Here is a 24,179-nt window from a genome sequence, read left to right as displayed (position 1 = left end):
GAGCCCCTAAAGTGAAAAAGTGACTCCAAGTCTCTGGCATCAGGGACAAATTAATACAGTCCTATCAGTATGAGGTTATGCTAGTGGGAGAGCAGCTTACACTGCTAGAAAGAGGTGAGTAAGCAGCTCAGAAATGGAAACTGCTCTGTAATTAAAGGAAAGTCTTCATTCACGTTTTAGCGGCTTCAGTGAAGTATAGTTGCTGTAGGCCAATAGCTAAAATGTAATAACCAGAACATTCTAAGCGGTGTTTTGTTTATAGTGCTGATTAAATATGTTTATGAAAATGTGTTGGAAATATTACTTTAACTGGGGCTATTTCTACTGTGTAGATTGGATTGAAATGACTCCCTATATCTCTCTCCAGTATTTGTTGTGCATAAACAATTATTTGGGATGCAACCTTTCATCCAGACATTGCTTTCATCCAGACATGGCAGCAACTGGAAAAACATTGACACACTGGCTCTGCATCCCCAGGCTGCAGACCTGGGAAATTTTAAGTAAACAATTTCAGATTGTGAGCAGCTGCAAACAGCTCTGCTCAAAACAGCTTATGCAAGAACTTCCCACCCCATGTCACTTTCAATGGATTAGAGTAACAAAGAACTACTATTCACAGCATTTTATGTGTCTCATGTTGATGGAACTTAATTGGGAAAGAATTCCCCAAAGCAGGTAGTTGCATCAAAGAGTGCTGGTGATGCCCAGGTAGACAAGATAATCTCTTCCACTGACAGCACCTCAGCATCTGTGAGGATCAAAAGGAAAAAGTGATCAGAGCATGTCCTTCTTATGCACAGGCAAAGGAGAGTTGCATGGAAATAATGTGCTTGGAGCCTTAGTCTGCAGATAAAAAGCATTGAACGGGACAGTAGAATAGAACAAGGCTTTCTGAAGGAATACTCTTTTATTCATGAGGCCCAAACAGGCCTGTTTGACACTTGTTCGGTTGTTATTTGTGCTGTCTTTACGAATACTGGACCTGTTTTCCTTGAGAAAACTATTTACTGGGTCTTAATACACTAATGTCGTGTAACACATGCAGGAGGGAATGGATGGACACACGCAGTATTTTAATTGAACTTCAGACACTCATGATATGTTGGAGAGCAGAGCTGAACTCCCCAGTCGATGAAGCTGGAGTCACGGAGCGGTGGGATGACCACAGCAGGATTCCGCACCTAAATGCCTTCAACCATTCCCTAGGTAGGAGAAATACTCACTTGAACCCTTCTCCACGCGTTTCCCAAGAGAGGTGCGGCCCCTCGGCCGCTCTCGGCGCCCCGCTCCGCAGGCGGCACCGCACGCGCGCCCGGGCCGGGCCGAGCGCGGCCGCTGCGGCGGGGGAGGCCCGGGCCGGCCTCCGCATCCCTTCCCCGGCCGGGACGGCGGCAGCTCCGCGCCGCCCCCGCCGTGTCACTCGGCCGTGTCACTCGGCCCCGTCCCGGCCCACATCCCCCGGGCAGGGCGGAGGCGGCACCGTGTCGGTACAGACACCGCGTTTCCCCGCCCTGCCCTGTGCCCGCGCTTCCGCAGCCCCGGCCAGTGAGGCCCCGCTGCCGCCACTTGGCCGCCATCAGCTCCGCCGGGTGCCGGCGCTGACGAGGTTCGAAGGCAGGCAGGCCGGGCGGGAGGGAGCGAGAATGAGGCGGCCCCGGGGCCGCGCAGGGGGCGCGGGCAGCGCGGGGGGGCGGGAGGCGGCGGGAGGAGCCCGGGGCCCGCGGCCGCCCCGCGGGGCTCTGCCCGCCGCTCTGCCCGCCAGGCCGGCGCGGCCCCGGCTGGCCCGGTCCCCATCTCCCCATCTCCCCATCTCCCCATCTCCCCATCCCGGGTGTCGATCGGGAGAGGAAGTCCGAGCCGCCCGTTCCTCCGCAGGCCGCCGGGACCATGACTTTCCAGTGGACGGCAGTGGCTACCTTCCTGTATGGCGAAATAGGAATAATTCTCGTGCTCTGCGTGCCGTTCATTTCTCCGCTGAGGTAGGAGGACTTAGGTGTGCTGAGCAACGCAGCTTGCTCTTCTCACCAGTTTGGGTTTATTTTACGCCTCTGTTTCATAAACACGGAACTTTGCTGCATCCTAAACTAGTTGTAAACAAAGCCGAAGGAATGCTGTTTGGGACTCGAGTATCAGGAGCTGCAGGAATCGCGAGCCTCTTTAAGGAGCCTTACGTTCTCTATGCAGTGCTGATTCATCCGAGAGCAGCGCTCAGGGTGTCCAGAGCAGCTCCCTGCTTTGCTTCAGCAGGTGGGACGGCTTCTCCCAGAGCTGCGGCGTAGGCAGCGCAGAGAAGGGCATCAGAAATAATACATGAGAAGAGAGTGCGGGTTTTTCAGCAGTTTGTCAGATTTGTGAGGTGCAACTTTATGTTTTGATGTACACTAGGCATTGTGGGTGGTGAACAGATAAGACGTCAGATATTCAAAGCAGGTGGCAGAGTGTAACGGCTGCAAGAAATTTGTGATCACTTGTGTAAAAAGACCTGGAGTTTGAAGCAGAAGGTTCAGGACCACTGGAATAAAGGCCTCTGTAAAACTCATATATAGATTAAGAAAATAGTACTACTTCTAGAACACAACACAAATATTAAGAAAATAATAAATTCTTGTAAAACAAATGCACGCAGTAAGGGAAAGAAACAAAATTAATTTATTACCCTTACTGTTTGCAGAGACCTGACTTACAGCATTATCTTGTTTCCTGTAAGTCACTCTTCAAATTTGGTAATGTTATTTCCCTACAGGAAATAAAGCTAGATTCTCTGCAGCAGACAGAGAAACTGACTTCTTAAGAACCAAACCCACAAACGAAGAAGTCTTAAAAGAAGAACCCACAATCCCCCTAAACAAGAAGCAGAACAAAACTTTAAAGCTGTTTCACCAGAGTTCTGTAAAAACTGTTGCATGTTTGTTTCCTGCATTTTTAGATGTATTTAGAATGATGTAGTTTTTACTGTCCTCTTAAGGAGCAAGGGTTATTGTGGAAAATCTGGATTTAACTACTGAAACCTGTGGAGGAGTCTTGTAAAACGACTGGTTCCTCCACACTGATACCAATGATTAGGCATGTTTCCTCAGCTTGAGAAATTGAAACTGTTCTGAAATCTAATTCAGCTTCTGGCTTTTTACAAGTTGGCTTGCAAGGACTTCAGCATTTCAACATAGGCTATTGAGTTGTTGTATTTCTTACTGTTTTCTAAGCAAAAGTGCAACTATGTAAGAGGAGAGGAGTATTATGGGAGTCACAATCATCAGATTACTAATGGCTTATGTGAGGAAACTAGTTGAAAGAATTTCTGCATGCTGATGTCACAAGCAGAATACTTTGGAAATACTGAAATATTTCCACTTATTTTCACTTATGATGCAAACAGAGTCCAGTGTTTGTGACTGAAAAGCAAACTCATAATGTGTAGGTGCAGCTTTACCATAATTTATTCAAACATTAAACACAGTGCTTTTAATTATATGGAAAGGATAGATTTGTGTGCTTTGTTTGGAGCATTCAGCTATTCCTCTGAACAGTGGTTTCTGAAAGAGTGAAATCACTTTATCCCTTATGTGGTATGTGCAATTAACACCTTAACAAAACTTGTAGTAATCTTGTGGAGTTAAAAATTAGATTTAGCTGTTGTGACAGTGCCAGGGACCAGCAGCTCTGCCTGACACATCTTGTTAGCCTGGGAGCTGGTTCTGTCAGCAGTGAGGCATGCATGGTTACTAACAGGTGGGAAACTGCTGTTCTTGGAAGTTTTGATTTACTCAGTTGTCAGTCTTCAAATGGATTATCTCTCTTATGTGTGCACATTTTTAAATGTTTGGGTTTTTTTTTTCAAATTTCCTAACAAGTTTATAGGTTCCTAGGGAACAAGTAAATTGACAGTATAAAAATGCAAATACACAAAAAGACAGATCAGATCTGTTCTACTAGGTATAATTAATCTAAAACGGTAGCTAGTCTTATAGTATGGAAGTTTCATATTTATGACTTTTGTCACCAAAAGGAAGAGGAGTTTTAGTAAATGTGAATGTCGATTCTTGTTGAGGAAAAATAAATGTGAAAATAAAACACAGGGATATCTTCAGTAGAGAGATCCATATTTTTAGCCTGATTATAACTTGGCAGTGTACTGTATCTAAGGTCATACCTCAAAGAATTACTTCTTAAATTAAGGTCAGTATGGAGCTTGGAAAATTGTATGTTTAAAGAGTTAGTCTTTGTTCGAAGTAAGCTTTTCATTTGATAAATGTGGCTGTATAAAGAATTCAGGTTATACTAGAAGACTTAAATGAAGTTTTTGCATGACAATGCAAAAATATTTTAATTCTTTCTGGTGGAGAGCTGGAAAGAGCTATAGGACATGATGCTACAGTTTCATTTAAATTAAATTCTCAGTAGGTTGGAAACCACTGTTAAAAGGCAGATTTTAACAGTCTCTGGTAAGTGTAAATCGTCTTAACAAAAGAAGGAAATTTTACCTTATATTAGGAGATGGTGAACGGTATGTCTGTGTTACATCCCCATGGCATGACTAGGTATTATTTCATTTGTGCACTAGCTCTGATTCTAATGTGCAGCGAACGACAAATAGGTGATCTCTTGTCGTTTGTTTCAGTTCATTTGAGCACATCAGATGCTTTTTGTTGTGCTGCAAGTGTGACTTCTGCCACAGGCCTTCATGCAGTAATATCAAATAGACAACTAATTATTGTTAAAAAAGTAATCTACATCACCATTGGCCTCACCAGAAGTCGTTTCTGTAGCCAGCAAATGTATGCTCAGGAAAGAGGTTTTAACCCTTAACAAAATATGAACACAAGACTTGTCTTTTTTGTTGTCATTACAAGTTAGAATGTAATAACAGTCCTTGTATTTCAGAGTTAATTGAGGTATTAGTGGATAAAAAATATAAATAATGGAAAGTGTTTTACAGTCTTTACCCTATCCCTTGTTATAGTCAGGACTGCATACAAAGTAATGCTAGTCAAAGTATAAGTTAAAATAAAACACATCTGCAGAGTACCTGCTATAATGCAAAAAATTTGCAAGTATTAACAACAAAAAAAGAGAAGTTAGATTACTGGAAAAGTTAACATATACCTAAATTATATTGCAATTAAAGCAACTGTTTAGAGACCTTTTACAAGTCTCTTACCAATAACAAGGCTCTCTTCTGTGGGGTTGTAATGCTTTTCTTTTAGTGTTTAATTATTTTTGAATAACACAATTCTATTTTACAGATGGCAGAAGATTTTTATGTTTCCTCTATGGAGCAAAATGGTAGTGTTTTGGAACAAGATGTTCCTTACAATAATAGTTTTGTTGATCGTCTTGTTTCTTGGTAAGTGTTAGATAATTTCTTAACAAATGGGTAAAAGAAACCTGGTACATTGAGTGTAAGTCAGCTAATTTATTGAAAATTTATACATTGGAATGAAAGAGGAGAGGGATAATGGCTGTATCCACATTGGGAATCCAAATGCAATTGTATTATAATGAGTGAATGAGAAGAAAAAATGGATCTTAGTCTAGGCTGCTGCTTGTTTTCCCTTTCTCACACAGGTAAGTGAACTTAGTTTGACACCAGAATTTGGCTGAGCTGTACCTCATGCAGCAGATGGCACTCTTTCTTTTGGTTGCTGTTGAAATAGAAGACCAGGATATATCAAAGCACTGGGCTGTTTGAATACTTTTTGTTCAGCACAGATAAAAACCAGCCACTGGTTCATTTGTTATGGGTAGATCCTAAGGTCTGTGAAGTAAGAGTAAAGCTTTTTGGTTGCCATTTGCCTGACTGATTTCATTTAATGTCTGTCCTGACTTGTGTGGTAGGTATCTCCTGTATTTCAGTGATGAAAGCAGTTCTCCTGTGTTTCAGGAATATTAAGTAGTTCTCCATAGAGAAGTGTTTCCAGTGCCTTAGAATATAAATGCTGCTTAATTCCAGGCTACTTGAAACAGAAACTAGAAATGCCTGGTTTATTTTCTGCTGAGGAAAACATGCAGATGCACTTACATATATAACAATTCAGACTAGGCTATAGGACTGTATTCTTAATATTTAAAGTACCCAGAAATGCAAATAAACTATTTTAATATTCTTTAAGATTATGTTTAGTATTATTTCTATAAGTAGGTCTTCAGTGAATTGCTTAAGATTGAGAACTAATGTATTTCATTTACTCTGTTCAACTGCTGTTGAAAACTTTGACCAAAGTTTCCTTTTGACTAGGTAATGGTCATTGCTTTTGTGGAAAGATAGAATAGGGCTAAAGGGAAGCAGTGATGAGATACCTGCCCCATAGCATGACGTGATAGGTTACTGCAGGCCTAGATTCTTCCTATAGCACAGGGACATGCATTTGTTTGCTCCTAGTCTTCGATGCATCATTTGAAGCTTCACTTCAAGTTTTTTTTTTACATCTAAGTCAGCCATATGAGAGAGACAGTTATTAGTGATGATAGTCACACGTGTTTTTCTTTGGAGTTGATTTTTCCTGTTTAGACAAATGCAGCAGCAACATCTGGCCAAAATATTCTGTAAGAACATGTAATGAAATGTGTGCATTTATTGATGTGCAGGCGGAGATTTAAGGTGCTGTATTGGTTGTAGGAATGTCTAATGACCTGTTTAAAGATAGTAACATGAACTCTTAACTGGGTTAGGCTTGGGGTTTATGTGGATGTAAGTCCTAATTAATTATTTTGTCCTTTGAAAGATGTTTGCAGTTCATTTGCCCTTTTGCAGAACTATCAGAAGTATGTGATGGATGAAAGGAAGCTGAAAGATGGATGAAAGGCAGATGAAAGAAAGCCGAGTTGTAGCTTTCCTTCTCCATTCTTTTTATGATCTTTTTACAGTTAGTAGTTACTACTGATGTTACTGCTGCTGTGTTGCTACAGTCTTCCTATTTTAATGGATGTTAAAGAAATAATTTTTTCCCTTTATGATTGAGGTATAAAATAGGCCCTTCTGTCATTACTAAAACACATGCCTATCTTTAAAAAACTTTGTGTAAAGTAAATATTTGAGGAAATACTGCTTATTTTTGGTTCTCCTTCTCTTTTCTCACTGTCTGCTGAGGAATTTTATCTCAGTTGTCAGCAGTGACATTTGACACCATAAGGTCTTTGGTAACATCTGTAGAGTGAGTTGTTTTGGACTGATCCCTCGTGGCTGGATACAGGTGTTTGAAATACCTCTTCAAGCGTATTTTGGGCAATGGTTTGCCATATTTCTGGGAATGTGCTAGAGCACGTCATGATTTATCAAGACCGATTTTTAAAATGTATGGGTAACATAACTGATATCCCTATTTGTCCTATTACTCTTTGTTAAGCAGAAAATCAAAGTACATATTTCTAGTACTAAAGTCTGGTTTAGCATACATGTACACCCACAGATGTGAATAAGAACAGACTGTTTTTGTTTGCAGATGCTATTAGAGAAGTCAAGAAATACTCATCTGTTCATGTGAATGAAAAGGCTGCTCATGTCAACAGCAGTGCCTTTGATCATATTCAGATGAAACTCTTTCGGTCGCAAAGAAACCTGTATCTCTCAGGTTTTTCCTTATTTCTTTGGCTGTAAGTATAACATTTTTTGTATGTTTACATAGTATGTGTATTACAGGAACTACTGTACAAAGTAATTGTAAAGTAAAGGTCAGAAGGACAATTTCAGGAGATTAAATAATTAATTGTGACCAGGTTGGCTATGAGACAAGTAAGATCAGGGAAAAATAATACCTTATAACTGTTTGAAGATTGGAAGGATATGTGAGCAACACATGGAAAGAAACAATTTGAGTGCTGGAGAAAACATGTATTTTGCAGAAGTTTCTTTGGGGAATACTCACTCATTTCCTTCCTTAAACTTACACCCTTTGTTTTGCACATGGAAAACTGGAATAAAAAACTGCTCAAAAACTAAGTATTAAAGTACTGTTAAATAATATTATTACCTAGCAATCTGGTGTCACTGCACCCTGCTGCATTAAGAAGCAAAGCTTGAGCCTGACCTAAGCCACTTCAGCTCAAGCTTGAAGTTAAGACCTGTAGGATAATATTCCAGCTTTGAAGGAAAGTTTCAGTTATATTCCAGATCAAATGCTTTGTGGCAACTTGCCTATTATGGTGTTATGATCTTAAGTCTGGTATCTCTTTCAGGATGTCTGAAAGAGATACCAGATACTTTTCAGCAAAGTTCAGCTACTAAAAAAGGGTAGGGGAAAGAGCAGTTCTTTACTGCCCAGCTGTAGCAACCAAGACTACCTGTGAATCAGTAGGTACAACAGCCTGCAGATCTTATCACTTGGGCTGGGAGCACATGAAGTCCCTGGACACAGATAATGTGAAAAAACAGAAACAGACATGTTGGCCTGATTATTTCCGTTTGTACTTTTTTCTGGTGGCTGGACAATGAGTGTTGGTCCTCTTAAGAGTTCCTTCAGTGAGCTGCTTGACATTGCCTCAATACTCAAGGGGAAGACAGAACAAAGAAATCCCAGACTTAAAACAGATTTCTTCCCCTTAGAATGATGTGTGGCCATTTTAGCAGACCAACAAGAAAATCCCAGACTTAAAACAGATTTCTTCCCCTTAGAATGATGTGTGGCCATTTTAGCAGACCATTGAGTATAAAAAGTGTCAAGGAAAAATTAAAATTAATACAAAGCTTGAGCAGAAAAGCTTTGGAAAAAACAATGTGACTGTAGCCTTGCTCAGTAGTGATAGGAATGCATCAAGTTCTTTGTCTTCCTACAGAAAGGTTAAGTGCATATTTATGCACAAATATGTTTTTAATCTCTGCGGCAAGAGGAATAGCTAGATTTGTGTCCTACAAAAGAATTGGAAGCTGATCTCAGGATCCTACTTATATTCAGCTTCCAAAGAGGAAAACTTGTCAAGTGACCCCAGTAGATTATTTTATATGAAAGCTCTGCCGTTGAAGAAGTTTGCTTGAGGTTTTTTTGAGCTGCTGGCCTTTCACCAAGATTTAGGAGAAATAAGCACTCCTCCAGTAGTCAGTAGATCGAAGGACTTTTCTTAGTAGAGCTGTTTTGTTTATCCATGAAAAAGACACAATGTCTGTCAGAGAAGCGAGGGGAGAGTGTTCCTTGGGTTGCCTTACCCTGTACTGCTGTACCATCACCCAAATCATTTGAGACCCCATCTAGTGTGAATGGGTAATTGGATGCTCCTAGTTCATTCCTTGGGTCAGTTTTGATTCATTTTAGCACATCAGCCAGTAGGAGAATTCCACAAGAATGGTATATGGAGATTCATAAAATGGAGGAGGCTGGGAACTTGTCACTTCTGGCAAGACAGCAGCATTTATGGGGTTCAGTGATTGCAGAGCATTGGCTACCAGTGAGGAAAATTACCTGTTGGAGAGGGTTTTGGGGCCAGCTGAGCCCCTCATCTGCAAACTGTGCAGAAAAGAGGAGGGTCATACCCCCTGGAGACTGTCCTCTGGGTGTGACAGACACCCATCTGCTAGTCTGACCTGATCTTCTCTTAGCCCATGCTGAACCAGAGGGGGATAAAAATGGCTGAAAACTACAGAAAACCTCAAGAAAACATGAACCCACTGCTCACTGGTGCTTTCTAGGAGAGTCGGCAGGGTATGTAACATCACCCCAGCAGTGGAAGATGCAGCTAGGGAGTGCATAGGCCAGTTGAGCATATAAAAGTGTGTAGCATCCTAGGATAGCAGAGGGAATTGGCCAGTGTCATTGCAAGGCTTCATTTGAAAGATCACAGTTCTGGGGAGAATCCTGGTGATTGCAAAAAGGCAAACATTGCGCCTGTCTTCAAGAGGGACAAAAAACAGGATGTAAGAAACTAGAGACTGACCTCCCTGAAAAGGTTGTGAAGCAAATCTTACTCAAAGACATCTTCAGGGACATGAAGAACATGATGACTTGGAACAGCTATCACAGATTGACTTAGGGAAGATGATACCTGAACATCCTTGTTGCCTTCTGCAGTGAGATGAATGACTGTGTGGATAAAGAGCAGAATATCCTTTCTGCAAGGCCTTTGATATAGTGTCTTTTAGCATCCTGATAGCCAACTGTGGAGTGACACAGGCTGGAGAAATGGAGAAAAAAGCAGGTGGAAGTTCCCTGCACCTTTGGGCTCAAAGGATAATAACAATATGAATTTCATCTGGTGCTCCTCAGGGGTCAGTACTGGGCTCAATATTGTTTAATATCTTTATTAACAACATGGATGATAGGATTGAGTGTGCTCTCAGCACACTCAGAGTGGTTGACATCTTGGGGAGTGCTGCTGCTTTTTAGAGGGAGCCAGAAAGGTTGAAGAAATGTGCTTACAGAAATCTCATGAAGCTCAACAGAGACAAATGCAACGTCTGAAATTTTATTGGATAATCATATTCAGCATCTAGGCTGGAGACTGGCTGCGTGGGTGGGGAGGAAGCAGTTTTGCAGGAAAAAACCTGGGGATCCTGGTAGAGAGCCAATTGTGTATTGAGCTGTGTTAGCAAGGATGTCGTCAGCAGGTCAAAGAAAGTGGTTGTTCTACTCTGTATGACACATGGAGTGCTGCAGCTGCAGGACTCTGTTTTAATTCCCCAAAATAATGGAGTACTGCAGTGGAGTACAGAGTAAGTTGGAGGCTGAAATACATGACCTGTGAAGAGATGATGAAGGAGTTTTGCTTTTAGCCAAAAGAGACTTTGAAGGGAAAATCCTATTGGTTTCTATATCTATCTAGTAGTAAAAACGATGGATGCAGGTCATCTCAGTGGATGGTAACAGGAACCTGAGATGTTCTGACTTGGGGTAGAACAGTGCTGCTGCTGTCAAAGCAGTTAAGCACTGGAACAAGGACCCTGAAGGATGGTGGAATCTCCCATCACTGGAGATGGTAGGAACTCAACTGAGCAAGCCTCTGAGCAATCTGCTTAACCTGTCCTGCTTTTCATGAGACAGAAGCCTCTTTCCACTTACATGATTTGGTGATTCTCTTTTAGTTGTGATATTTAATGACTCCTGCATTTTTAAGTTAATAAGCAATAGTAAATTTGCTAACCTGTAGAAAAGTAGTGACATGGGGACATTAAGTTTTTTATTAACCCCCAAAAAAGTAAGAAAAGGAGCTTTCAATGAAAAAACAAGGAGGCAGAGGGAAGCTTAACTTGAAAAGATCTGTTAATACTCTTCCAGTTATGCAAAGTCCAATTACTTGGATTTTCAAATTTCTTTGAAGAGCAGCTGCATAGTTACATTATAGGCATTAATTTAATTCAGTGTTGTGTTACCTTGATTCAGCAACATTTGAAAGACTTCAGGATGAATAACAAAAATAGTGATGCAAAGAATCAAACAAGGTATTTGCAAAGCTTAGAATTGAGGTGCCATATCAGTGCTGATATCCATACGTGTTCTGACTTAACTGTATTGACAGTATTTGGAAGATTATTATGCTGATACTGCTAATTTTATTATTGCAAGGCTGTTTATGAAGTTGTGTGACTTTTTTTTCACTATACTCATTACCATAACTTCTTGTTTGGCTCTTGCCCTGGGAGATCAATCATGGTGAAAACACTGGGTCATATAACAGTATTTAAACAGCCTTTAAGCAATCAAGTCTCTGACCCCTTAATGGCTTTGGGTATTTAGGAGGAGGGAGGTTCTGTATCAAGTAAAAATCAGAATGTCAATGGATGAAAATATTTTCTGTCTCTCTTGTTATTACTGTTTGTCATGGATGAGCCTGGATGTTTCCCTCTGCTGGTTTTATTTTTACATCTACTACCAAGAGACAAAAGGGCTTGTTTTGGTTTGTTAGATGTTTTGTTTGGTTTGATTTTCGTGGTTTGGTTTTTGCTTGTGATTTGGCTTATTTTGATTGTTTGTGCTGTAAATTACAGTTCTGTTCACTGTTTTTCTTCACCAGTGTATTGAGACGTACTATTACGCTTCTCACTCAGTTGGCAAAAGAGATGGCATCTCATGCAGCTCTGGAAACACAAGTAAATGATGCTACTGAAGCAGCCAAAAAATACATGGCCGAGAATGAAAAGCTGCAGGAGGTATCTTTGAGCTTCTTCAGTAACTTTCTTATACAACAAGTAGTTGTTAGTACAATGTACTCTGAGGATGGTTTGCTACACAATGCTTGTTCATTTTATTCCTTCTGGTTGAAAAGAGAAGAAAATTATTTTTATAATACATAATTCAGAATATTGAAAATAAATTGCAGTAGCATCTTATTAACAAAGAAAACTGAAGTAAACCAAATAAATGAAGTTCTGTCTTTCCAGTACAAATTTCATCAAAGTAGTAATAGATTATAGTAATATCTTTCTGAATTTAGTCATAACAAAGTAGAGGGAGACACTAATTTTATTCCTTTTATCGCAAACAGTTGCCTGTTTAGGTCAAGGCTGTAGCAGTCCAGCATGAAAAAGCCTAATATATAATTGTTTTCATGCTGACTGTTTCTTCTTCATAGTATTTTCCAGTCCTGAATGTATTTTTCTAACTTGTAAAATTAATCTTTTATATTTGATGTTTTTCTGTATTCTTCTATCTTTTTATGATAGGTCAGCCAGTTTCAGAATACTTCTCTTTCTTAGTAGGACACTATTGTAGTATTAATGAGAATACCACCAAAAATTTCTTAGAAAAAATCACCAACAGACTGGAGAGGGATGTTATTTTTATGTGAAGATTGATTAGGCTGTGCTTCAATACGTAACTATTCAGGAAGGAAAGGCATCAAAGATATAATTAATATAAATGTATGAGATCTTTTCTTGCAACTGTTTAGTTTTACTTCTGTGTGAAAAGACTGAACCCTAAGCTGAGTTCAGACATCTAGGAAGGCTTTTACAGTCCAGCATATTGTGAAAACTAAATTCCCTGTGGGTGTGTACAGGTTTCCTTCCAGTTTGTCTAAAGCAGTGTCTATGGTTACTGGCACTGTTAATTTTTTAATAAATCTTCCTATAAAGACTCTGGACAGAAAGTGCTGGAAGGGGGTACAAAAAATCCAGTTGAGAGGTGTAGTAAAACAAGGATCACTAGTCTGTGCTAGGTGTTTCCCAAGTGTAAAATGACTCCAAAATTTTGGGATTTGGTATTTTTGTCAAAATGATCCAAATTCTTCCCTCAGCCATGGAATTTGTCTTTTTACTGCCTACGGGTACATTTTTTTTCTTCTCTGTCCTGTTGAGGTTTTGCCAAAAGTCCTCTTTTTTGTTCTGCTTTCACATTCTCTTAGCAACACATTCTCTTAGCCACTTTTAAATGATAGCCAGAAATTGGAAACTGTAGTTCTATCTGTTTTTATTTGTGTGCTTAATTGCATGGTTTGCAAAAACACAGGTAGCCACAGGTACAGGCAACATGCTGTGGCTGGATCTCCATTGTGATGGACATGGGAAATGTTCGGGATTGGAATATTGTAATTTTATAGACATCCTAGGGTTTAGGCTTTTCTATGGCTTTCCCCCTGCATTTGTGTTTATTTGCAAGTGTGCTTCATTCCACCACTGGAGAGAAGTGAGAGCAATTGTACATAAGGCACAGGCTGCAAGTATAAATACTGTGAGTTTGCTCTGGTGTGCAAGGTCTGCACTGTCACTTGTTCAGAGGTTCCATGGAGCATAGGACTTAAGGTGAAAGTTTACAGAAATAGTTATTTGCATACTAATAGAAAGAGACGAGCACAAAGCAGAGAAGACAATTGGCTATGGTTTTGTTACCGGCAGTTAGATGTCATCTCAGCTCTTTGATTAAATAACTTCTGGAAATTTTTTCAGCTCTTTTCCCTGGATTGTTTACCAGTCTTCATAAACAGTTCTTTTTCTTCTTCCTAAAATAATATTTCCCCTTTACTCCTGCCTGTGCCTGGTAAGCTTTGATATTGCTAGTTCACCTAACAGCTGTTTGTCTCAGTTGTTTTACTTTTCTTTTTCCCATTAAGCATTTACCTCTTTTTGCTATTGCAGAGATGATGTGTGGTTAGATAGTAGAAGCTTTATGAGAAAAAGATCATGTTATGGGACACCTTAAGAGGGTGCATAAATATAGTAGTGCCAACATTTTTGGAGTACAGGGAATATATTGCTCTTCTGTCAAGTATTTACAGGTCTCTTCCTGGATCCTTTCTTATTTTTTGTCCTGAATTTCATTGGAAATCAAATCTGGATATTGGAACTATTCTGAAGATTGAAATAGCTGTGAACTTAACAAGGAGAGAATTAGAGCCAGTTGCACATATACATGGCAGCATTCTGTCACTGACAGTCCCAGTGTGTATCTCCTGAAAAACCTGTTTTATAACCTAAATGAAAGTTGTACATTTGATGCAGACATGAAAAGTACTCTTAGACAGGAGATATCACCATTCTATTACAAGTATGCTATTGCCTAACACACTGAGCTTGTTTATTTCTTTTTTCTCAGTTTGGGAGGATTTTTGTTTAGAATTACTATCTGTCTGTATCAGGTTGACATTTGATAAAACCTAATGCTTTGTAAGATCAGGGCTAACATTCCCTGGATATTTTGCATTAATACCAGACTAATGAAAATAAAATTAATTGTAGCAACTGTGGTTTCTCATAGGCCTTGGGTGGAAAAGGAGATGGTAAAAAGAAAGAGTCAACAGATAGAACTGAGGAAAAATTGAAGGAGGAAGTTGAACATTTGAAAGCAGAGCTACAGAAGACATCAATTGGTGAGTATTAGTTAGGACTTCTTTGCAAAGAAGAAAAAGACTGTTTCAACACTGAATGTTAAAAAAAAAAAATGTTGGTCTAGTGGTCTAGTATGAACTAACTTCATCTGTTTCCAGAACATTTGGCATGGGGTTTCTTTACATTTGACTAGGAACTGATAAAACATGCCATTGCCATCCCAGTATTTTAGTAAATGTGTTCATTATAAAATTATCTAAGGTGTAATTGGAACACCTTAGTTAAGTTGTAGTTATTAACAAGTTGGACTCGTATATTTAAATGGTGTTGACTTGTCTTCATCAATTAAATGACCAGGATATGGAATCATTTGCAGGTTGCTTATAGGCAAAAGTTTGATTTTTCATGTCATACATAGCAGCTACTATCCCTGTATAAAATGGGGGAAGTACTGTGGTTGAGGTTTTTTACTACCATAGGGTTTCTGTCAGACAGCAGAAAAGTCTTTGACTAGTATTTTAAGTTTATATATGTTCTACAGCTGAGGTGTTAAGATGTTAGCTTTTTAATATTTTTTTTGCTAACAAGGAAACATACCTTACCATTTGTAACATAATACTTTGGTTAGCAGCTTCCATGTTTAAGATTTAGGTTGTCAAAACTGCTTTATAGGCAGCTCAAATTGAGATAGAAGCAGATTTTACCTGTTTGATTCTGTCTTACTGGGATCTCTCAAGGTGTGTGATGCCTGTGAACGCCTGCTAATCTGAAATCAGTGTTTTTAAGATAACACAGCCTGTGATCTTGTAAACACTAATCAGATGTTCAGTCTGTAACAAAAATACAAATTTTTGTGGTACAAGACAGTATGTTATCAAAACATAGCCCCACTTTCGTATTGCCTAGCACTGCTACAACGTTGTAAGAATAAATTTTTCAGAAATGTTTCATGAATTCTTTTTTGCTGTCCACTGGGGATTCAAATAAGAAATGTAAACCGGCTGTTTTCAGCTGGGCTTGAAGCAACAAGAATCTTTAAATAGAGAGTCTCATTAGTTCACATTCTCAGGCATGTTTGATGGTGGGTTTTCCCTCTCCTGCTGTTTTCTTGAAAAAAAAGGGGGGGGAAATGCCTTTGAAGTTACAGGATCAATAGAAAATTTAAATGCTTATGTTTTATTTAAACTAACTGGTGGTATGTAACACTAATATAATGTAGCTTTTCAGTCAGGAGTGCTAGAGAAAGCTAAGGAATAAATAGATTTACCTCCTGCTGCTTCAGCTTCATTCTCCCCATGAGATGTTGTCCATCCAAGAGATGTATAAATTAAGGCATGCTTGAATCTTTTGTTAGGGCAAAAGTGGGAGAGAGGGTCTTTCTAAGGAGTGAATAGGAAAATATTTACAGCCCTTCTCCTAATACCACCCCCCTCATTGCCAGTAATCCCATGGGTGGTATGGGAATTACCATGGGCAGCTAGGTGGTATTGAGGTATGTCTGTCTTACCTTCTTGTAAGCTTTGTTGTGTTATTTTGAGCAAATTGATAGCCAGAAAGCTTGAAGTACTTGATAAGAACAACCACATCTGTAGATGCAGCTTTCCATAGAGTGTTAGAGGACGTGAATGAAATTTACTGTTTTCTTTGGAAATTCTGGCAGCTGAGTAGGTGAATGTTGACTGTCATGTTCACTGAGTGTGAGCAATGTGTTACGCAAAATGAAAGCTGAGATTGGAAAGTTTATTTTGCCTCTTCTAAGCAGTTTGTTTCATGCTACTGAGCTCAGATGACTAAAGTAACTGTTTCTTTGCGTCTGTAAAGTCCAATCCATGAAATTGCGGGGGGAGAGTGAAGAGTGTAAAGGGTGTCACCTAATCATGAAACAAGACAAAACTTGTATAAAAATGAAAACTTCAATAGTTTTGATTTTTGAGATTTTATTATTGTTTGTTTTTCAGCTATAGTATTAGTAAGAGTCATAATTTTGGATTTTGTTCTTTGTTTGTTGGGGGTTTATGTTTGGGTGTTTTTTTGTTGCTGGAAAGGAAAAACTTCTAGGTTTTTTTTTTTTTTATGCAGTTTCAAATATCCCTTGCTCCAGTCTGGGACACTTACTAAGCTGCTGATGCATGGTAATATATTATTTTAGAGTAGGCCTTGAGTTGAGAGGTCGGTTAAGTCAGTATAGTGGTAGCCAGGAGGAGTCTTAAATGTGTACCTACTTCACATATAAAACAGTTTAGTATCAGATTAGTGCTGTGACTTCAAAGGTCATGCAAATTTCCTGTAAAGTTTTGGATCAGTATTTATGACTGGAAAAGGAAATAGTGTATGTCTCCTTTTCCTGAAATTCTGACTAAAACCATGGTGTAGACATTATTGCAGACTTTCAGGAGACTCATCTCTAGTTCTTCTTTCTACCTTTTACAGAAAACATAGACTACTTTTTTTTCCTTGCTTAACAGTGGAATCCTAAGCTAAGATGACCTTTTTCCTATGGTCTAAACAGGTGGGGAGGAAGTATCAAAATACAAGACTGAGCAGTGACATTAGTAAAATCTGAGGAAAGGTTGGAAATTAATTTTAAGGTTTTGGACCAAAGTTTTTTTCTTTCCAGACTTGACTTTTCTTTTACATTTGATGCCTTTTCTTTTTTGCTTTATTCTGGAAATGAAGCGACTCTATTGCAGACCCACATATTTTTGTCAGGGCTTTGTAGGCACCCAGCAGTGGGGCAAACACTTTGAGAGCCTAAATCCATTTTCAGCATACCTAGACATGTAATAACATGACTGGTTAGAAACCTTCTAAGATGGTATTGTATTGATATATATTATGAAAATGTCTCGATGATATCTAGAAATAAATGTACATACTTGTGGCAATACCCAGTACAGATGTGAGACATATTTCTAACAAAATAGTGATTCAGATAATTAAAGGTTGTCAATATGGCTACTGGCCTAGGACAAATAGGAATTTTCTGGGGAAAGAAGATATGCCATTATATTGTTTCATTTGATGGTTTGGAAGACTGTTCAAAAAGCCACAACAAAACAAATTACCTGCAACTGGGCATGAGCTTAGACCTGAGAGAAGTTTCATAAAGCCTTTTGTCCTTAGAGTGGTCCTTGTGTTGGGGCAGGAATGGGGCTTCATGAAATCCATACCCATTAAAGTCATTTAGGTGCTTTTGAACTTCAGTTCAACTTTTCCTGAAAATACTCTTTTTATATATTGTTGTCATAGGCATATGGAGGGGCAGGAGGAAATTCTAATGGAACTTTGCATAATTTAAAGAGGTTTGTTTTGTGTACAGACAGACACGAGTGTTCTTTGTTTCATGGCTGCATAGTGTTGTAAGTGACAGGAGGAGAGCAACAATTCATGTGGAGGGCTGGTTTAGGAATAACTTTTAATTGTTGGGTATTCTAGAAAGTATGTGTGTACAGATGTACAGCTCTCACTTCAGTGTGGAGATTACTACATGTTTGAAATGTGTTAAAAAATACAGACATTGAGAATACGTTTCATAAAACTGCTGCAAGGGAGAGTTCAGTTTGGCCTTGGTGTTGCTGGGTAGGCTAGTGCCATGTATGAAAACTACACTGAGCTTCACTGATGCACTCCTGTTTTTAAAAACAAAAAAGTTTAAAGAATTGGACACAATCTTGTTATTTGGCCAGTGGCAGAGGGAAGTTGAGGAACAAGATCTGTCTTACTTTACTTTTTATGAAACTGTGAGATGATAACCAAGGGTGGGAGCCATTGCAGTGTCACATGCAGCAAGAGTCGATATTCACATTTGTTGGTTGGAAGAGATGGCTGCAGACAGCAAGCATGGGTTTATTATACAAGGCTTTTTATGCCACCCAATGATGATATAACATCCCTTTTGTAACAAAATTTTGTTTGAGGTAGCAAAAGGTACTTGAAGCAAATTTGTAAATTTTTTGGCCCTGCCTTCTCATTTTAAATTCTCACCATTATATTTTAAGAAGAGAATTCAGAATTAGCTTGGAGTTACTTGACTGGAGTTGTGTTCCCAGCCTTACAGGGTATTTGTTGGCAAATCTCTTGTGCCGTCAGTGCCTAAATTCTTAAATGTGAATAGATCTTTTTTAACTTGAAAACTCTTTTAAGAGAGGGCTCTTTTTTACTCTTCAACTAGTCCAAATGATTTGGTTTGTAGGCTTGTATTGTGAGCAATGCTAATGTAAGTTCCAGATCGTTTCCTTAGTAGCAAGCACTCTAAGTCAAGTGATGTAGTCAGACCAGGACTAGTAGTTGTGCAAGGAAATGCCCAAAGAATTTTTAGATATTTTTCTTGCTGTTTGGTTTTAGTGTTAGGTTCTCCATTGTTGTTGAAATGAGAAGATCATAGAAATACTACAGCTACTGGGCTGTGGTAGTGTAGCTCCTCAGAGCAGTTTTATTCCTCATTCTTAGAATTCAGAGCAATCTGAAGTAAGCTGTCTCTCCTGGAATAGGATTCAGAGAATGTTGTGAAAGGACATGTTCTCTATTTGGCCCAGACTATACATGTTACATTAATTTATGGACCTTCAGTCACACATAAGTGTAAAGTTTTCCACAAATGTCTTCCATTGAAACTCTGCCCTGGGAATAGTTTGTTGTTTTTTCTTGGTAGGAGACAGAATGGAAAAGAATAGCCTACCTCTTATAGTACTGAGGCTAGATTCTGTGTTTGGAACTACTGATTATTCACCCTCTCGGTGGGTGCATTAATGTAGAAGCAGCATCCTCATCTGCCTGCTCATGCATAGACTTGGTGGGAGGTGTCAGCTGTGGGAGCTTGCTTGTTGCCAGTCCAGCTGTTGTGGTCCTGTGAGGCAAAGTTACAGACCAGATGGAAGCCAGAAATAATAACTGAGTGTATTGTGCACACAAAGGATCTCCTGTTTCCTGCTGGATCTGTGTTCATATGATAGGATCCATATGACAAAGAGTGTACCTGATGAACTGGGCTGCACTGCAGTGTTTGTGCTCCCAGCAGAGGAGATGGATGGGCACTGTTGTGTGGACACTTGGGTACTTCACAAGGCATCCAGGGGAATTGATGCACTGACAAATTCACCTTGGCAAAGACATGATGCTCCTTTTAATTGTGTGGTCCCACCAGGAATGAGTCTGGATCTAGTAGTTTATTGATGTTTTGGGGTTTTTGTCCATAGCCAACACAGGTGGAAAGGACAATCTGTTCTTTGCTTCTTCTTCTTCTAGGGTTAGGCAAGGTAATTTTGTCATACATCTGTTTTGGTCAAAACATTAAAACAATGCACTTGCTTGTTCACTTGCTTGACTTGTAGATACTTCTAGATATTTTGTTCATATTTTAAAGATAAAGTAGTTTTTAGTTGCAACTAAAGTACTGTGCTGCTACTTACAATAGTGTTAGATCAATAACCTTGAGTTACATCTTCAGAAGTGGGATCTTATTAAATTTTACTATACTATGTACAAGTATGTTCAAACAAAAGCAAGATTTATATTTCTAATTAGCAGATTCTTGGAGAAGTGAAATAACATATTTTTTTTGTCTACAACCTTAAATTCAGAAGTCTATGAAATTGTCAAAAGTTTACTTTATTGATATCAAAATTTTACTATTGCAAATATTAAACAGTTTACTATTTAAAATTTTAAACTGAGATCAGAGAGAAAGTAAATGCAGTGGGGTTTGACTTGTCCAATGTGTGGAAATCAAAGTTACTCCAAATACCAAAACCTTCAGAAAATCTGTATTGATGCTGTCAAGAATGACTTAAAGGATGAAGGAAAACCATGTAAGAGTATGGAAATTAAAGAAAGGAGAAAATAAAGAGAAATTACGAGGTTTTAACATCAATAGACTGAAGTGTTATTGACTCTAGTGAATCAGAATTTCAGGGTAGGTAAAAGTCCTGTTGCAGGAAAACCACTTGCAGAGTTCTAAAATGGGAATTATTTTTCAACTGTACATTCAAATTAATTATTTTAAAATAACTGAAATTCTAGGCAAGGGAGTTCTCCTTCTTGCATTGATGTTTCAGGAACTAGCACCCAAAGACAAATCTGGTTCATACCAGACTGCTTGTAACTCAATGCTTAGCAAAAGCCACATCTAGCTCCTCATCTTTTCAGAACAGGCTTTTAGAGGTGCTGCAATTCTTGAGTGCAGTGGAGGTCTCTGGGAAAGAAGTCTCTCTCAGGGAGTTCACAGTCAAAGAATAGATTCACACTTCTGGAACAAGGAAATTTGCTGATGTTATTTTTTTATTTGTACCATCAGATTTGGTTGTTTGGGGTTTTTAAATGGCTATGTGAGGCAGCCTTACTAAGTCATTAACAACATTTCTTGTTTTCACATGAACAGATCAAGATTTAGACTATGCTTGTGGCACTGAATCAGAGAAATATAATGATCCCTGAGATACCTATAGCAGTGGAATATGAAAATGTCTAAATGACCTTACATAACAGATTAGGACTAATGGTTTTTTGGCACTTTTTTATCCTGCATTGTACAATAGCCCCAGTGGAGTCCTAGGCAGTTTGGTACTGCACCACAGATGTGCTCTCAGTTTGTGTTGAGATGGAGTGAAGTAATAATTTTTTTTCCTCAGGTTAAAAACCTGTTCAGAGTTGTTTATCCACCCACCACCATTTCTGCCTTTTCATATTTAAACCGATGGTGCTAATCAATTAATTCATGTATGGTAAAATTCAGAACAGGGTGAAAAGGTGAGGTCTGTGCTCTTTGATCATGTATCATCTTCCTCCTTACTATATTTTGTAGATGGCCTCGGTTCCTGTGTGACAATCTTGCCCAGTGTTTGAGTTCCCTCCTCTCCTTAAGAGGTCTGTCAGTTTTGATTATGGAGTGGCCAAGTTTTGTTTTTCTAGAACTGTCTCCTGCAATATGACAGAACACTGTAGTCGCCACTAAGGGCAGGCCTTTCTTACAGGCCCTTCCTTTTCCTCATGTTGATGTTTCTGAACATTGGCCATTCTCTTTCCACTCCCTGTCCTCATCTTTCAGGTTCCTGTGTCCATCTCAATGCTGTGTTTTGAATTCTAAGCTATTTTAGAGTAAGGACTATCTGCTGCAGTGGAGCCCTAATGCACACCTAGGGCTCTGAGGAACTGCAGGAATACAAGTAATAATTAAAACACCAATTCTGGTATTTTACAGCTTTCCACAGGGCGAAAACTGAAGCAGCTGCAGTTAAAAAGCAGTCTGAAGGCCTTAGAAGAGAATATGATCATCTGATGAAAAAATTTGAACAACTTCAGGTAGGTGCTCTGGATCATCATACAAGCACTGTGTTTTGAAATTGTACCAGCAAAATTCTGTTTGTTGGCACTTATTGTGCAAGAGAATTTACCAAAATAGTAGAATTTTGTTTTGCAAAGTTAGTAGCATTTTATTTTTGTTAGTAGCATTTTTTATTTTTGAGCTTTGGTTGACAAAGCTCAGGTTATCATTAGCTTCAATTTTACAGTTACTTGGAAAATAAGATTCAGATGGTTTGGCATGTGATGATCACTGAAATACTGTAAGAAAACTATTGGAGGGGTGTGTGGTGGGGAGAGTGTATACGCAATTTATAAAAGTAATTTTATTTTATTTGCTCTTAAAACATGCTTTTGCAATCCTGGATTATAAATGTTGCAATACTGTTGATACACATCCAACACACAGCCTAGGGTAAAAACAGGCTACTATAAAATTCAAACTGAAGTACAAAATAACTTTAAAAAACCAAACTGCAATAAGCAAAAGTTCAATTAGCTGTTTGATTGAGTTTCATATGTACATGGCTATAATACTCATAAGATACATTGTAAGTATCAGTTAATGGAACTGGAGTATGTATTTTTAAGCTGTTCATATGCTCCATACCTAACATCTGTCTTGAGCAAAAAAGTAAATTATTATTAAAATTATGGTGACTTGCTTTTCAAGAAGAGTTGTTCAGCCCTGTATTAATAAAAAAAAAGGCAGTTTTGACCTGGTTATTACATTTTTTCCTGTACTCTGTGAAACTACTTACTTATTCCCAGCCTCACCCTGTACTTCTACAGATTGCTCAACTGATCTCTGTGTTCAAGACCACCATGCGTAGCCTGTCCTTGTTCTTCCTTGTGTAATGAGCCATAATAGTCCTGCTGCATTTTTAACAGACTTGTGGTCTAAAACACACATCCTTACCATCTTCTGTTTACCTCTGAGTAGAAAGAACAGAAGGTACTGAGCACACAGTAGATGCAGCTCCCAAGGATAAATGAGTTGATAGCAGAAAATGTTTTCTGCTGAGTTTGCTGCACAGCTCAGGTGTAAAACCAGAGGGAGCAGAACTAGGCTGCACAGCCTTGCCTGCTGGCAGCAGAAGCTCAGGTGTTCTGTGGGGTAGTGTTGGTGGGACTACAGCTTAGAAAGGTGTATGATGAACAATTCAGGTGTGACTGCCAAGGGGCAGTCTGGAGTCAGTGGTTTCTGATCTTGCCAAACTGAAATTATTTTTAATCTATCTCTTTTCAGCAAAGTTTAAATAAAGCAGAAGATAAGAAAGACCTGTAAGCGCATCTAAGACGGATGGCATTGCTACAGTTGCTTGAATGAGAAAAGGCTTGTGCTGTTGATGTTCCTGACACATACCTGAAACAAAACTTGATTTTTCTGAAAAGCACATGCATTGCAGGTCACTATTCAGATTCCTCTAATATATTGGTTGCCAAAATGTTCTGTGTTGCAAATAAAATGTTAAGTGGTTTACCAGATTTACCATGGAGCTTGTCACTGCTCTCATGAGGAGAAAGTCAAAAATCTTTCAACTTCACCTGGAGCAACCTGTTTACCAAGCTTTTTCCTCCCATAATGGTAACAGATCACCATAGCTTGTTGCATTTGAGTGAGGTTGTATATCACACTAGATCATAAAAACAATTACTTTAACCTCCTTGCAGTATCTGTTTGGAATCTTAAAAATTCAGTTCTTAGTGGGTTGAAGAAGGCTAAAAGCTTTTTATTGGTGGAAAACTGAATGACAATCAGTCTAAAGAAAATAAAGAAAGAAATGTTGCATTTCTAAATCCACCTCACTAGCTTGTGACTTTCACTTTAGCCACGTGGATTTGAGTGTATTTTAACAAACAATAATTTGCATGCCTCTGGTTTATTTTTCTTTAATATGTTGGGATATTTCAGTTTTGGGTTGGCTGGTATTAGCAGTATTTTTACACTGTTTACATTGGTTTACTCCTTATGTACCACGTAACTTTAGCCTCGCTAAGTAAAAATCTTTTTAAATGTAGATAGTTTGGTTTGTTTTGTTTTGTTTTCATGGATACAATACCTCAAATAAATGTGCACTGTTTTGCATAAGACCTTTTTGGTATTCAGAAAGTTGTTTTGAGTTCATTTGTTAGTTGGTTCCAGTTTATATTTGAAAGTTTGATATGTTTGTTATATTAAAGGGATTGTTTAAGTTCA

General features: G+C 38.8%; 1 protein-coding gene and 1 long non-coding RNA gene across 4 annotated transcripts; one reads left to right on the top strand and one right to left on the bottom strand.

Moving 5' to 3' along the window:
• Positions 1–610: 610 nt before the first annotated feature.
• LOC110475196 (uncharacterized) lies at positions 611–1,322 on the bottom strand. The gene is made up of 2 exons (XR_002466218.1): positions 1,227–1,322; positions 611–751 (listed from the first exon to the last, which is right to left on the bottom strand). It is a non-coding gene; the product is annotated as an uncharacterized LOC110475196 (long non-coding RNA).
• BCAP29 (B cell receptor associated protein 29) lies at positions 1,096–24,179 on the top strand. 3 transcript variants are annotated; one of them, XM_077783634.1, is made up of 8 exons: positions 1,096–1,209; positions 1,879–1,982; positions 5,244–5,344; positions 7,440–7,590; positions 11,935–12,070; positions 14,613–14,724; positions 21,879–21,979; positions 23,229–24,179. In XM_077783634.1, the coding sequence occupies exons 2-8, from the start codon at positions 1,891–1,893 to the stop codon at positions 23,265–23,267; spliced, it is 732 nt and encodes a 243-aa protein (XP_077639760.1). In that variant the 5' UTR covers positions 1,096–1,209; positions 1,879–1,890; the 3' UTR covers positions 23,268–24,179. The 3 variants fall into 3 exon arrangements, with proteins under 3 accessions (XP_077639760.1, XP_077639758.1, XP_077639759.1); XM_077783632.1 differs by lacking the exon at positions 1,096–1,209 and adding an exon at positions 1,482–1,609; XM_077783633.1 differs by lacking the exon at positions 1,096–1,209 and having other exon boundaries at positions 1,734–1,982.

This window comes from Lonchura striata, chromosome 5 (assembly GCF_046129695.1).
Source record: "Lonchura striata isolate bLonStr1 chromosome 5, bLonStr1.mat, whole genome shotgun sequence".
Classification (NCBI taxonomy): Eukaryota; Metazoa; Chordata; class Aves; order Passeriformes; family Estrildidae; genus Lonchura; species Lonchura striata.
Note: the sequence above shows the minus strand (reverse complement) of the source record. Positions and strands in the feature narration are given on the sequence as shown.

Coding starts and splice junctions, on each gene's coding strand:
- BCAP29 (XM_077783634.1), top strand. CDS start 1,891: ATGACTTTCCAGTGGACGGCAGTGGCTACCTTCCTGTATGGCGAAATA. Junction 12,071..14,612: donor AGAATGAAAAGCTGCAGGAG/GTATCTTTGAGC, acceptor GGTTTCTCATAG/GCCTTGGGTGGAAAAGGAGA. Junction 14,725..21,878: donor GCTACAGAAGACATCAATTG/GTGAGTATTAGT, acceptor GGTATTTTACAG/CTTTCCACAGGGCGAAAACT.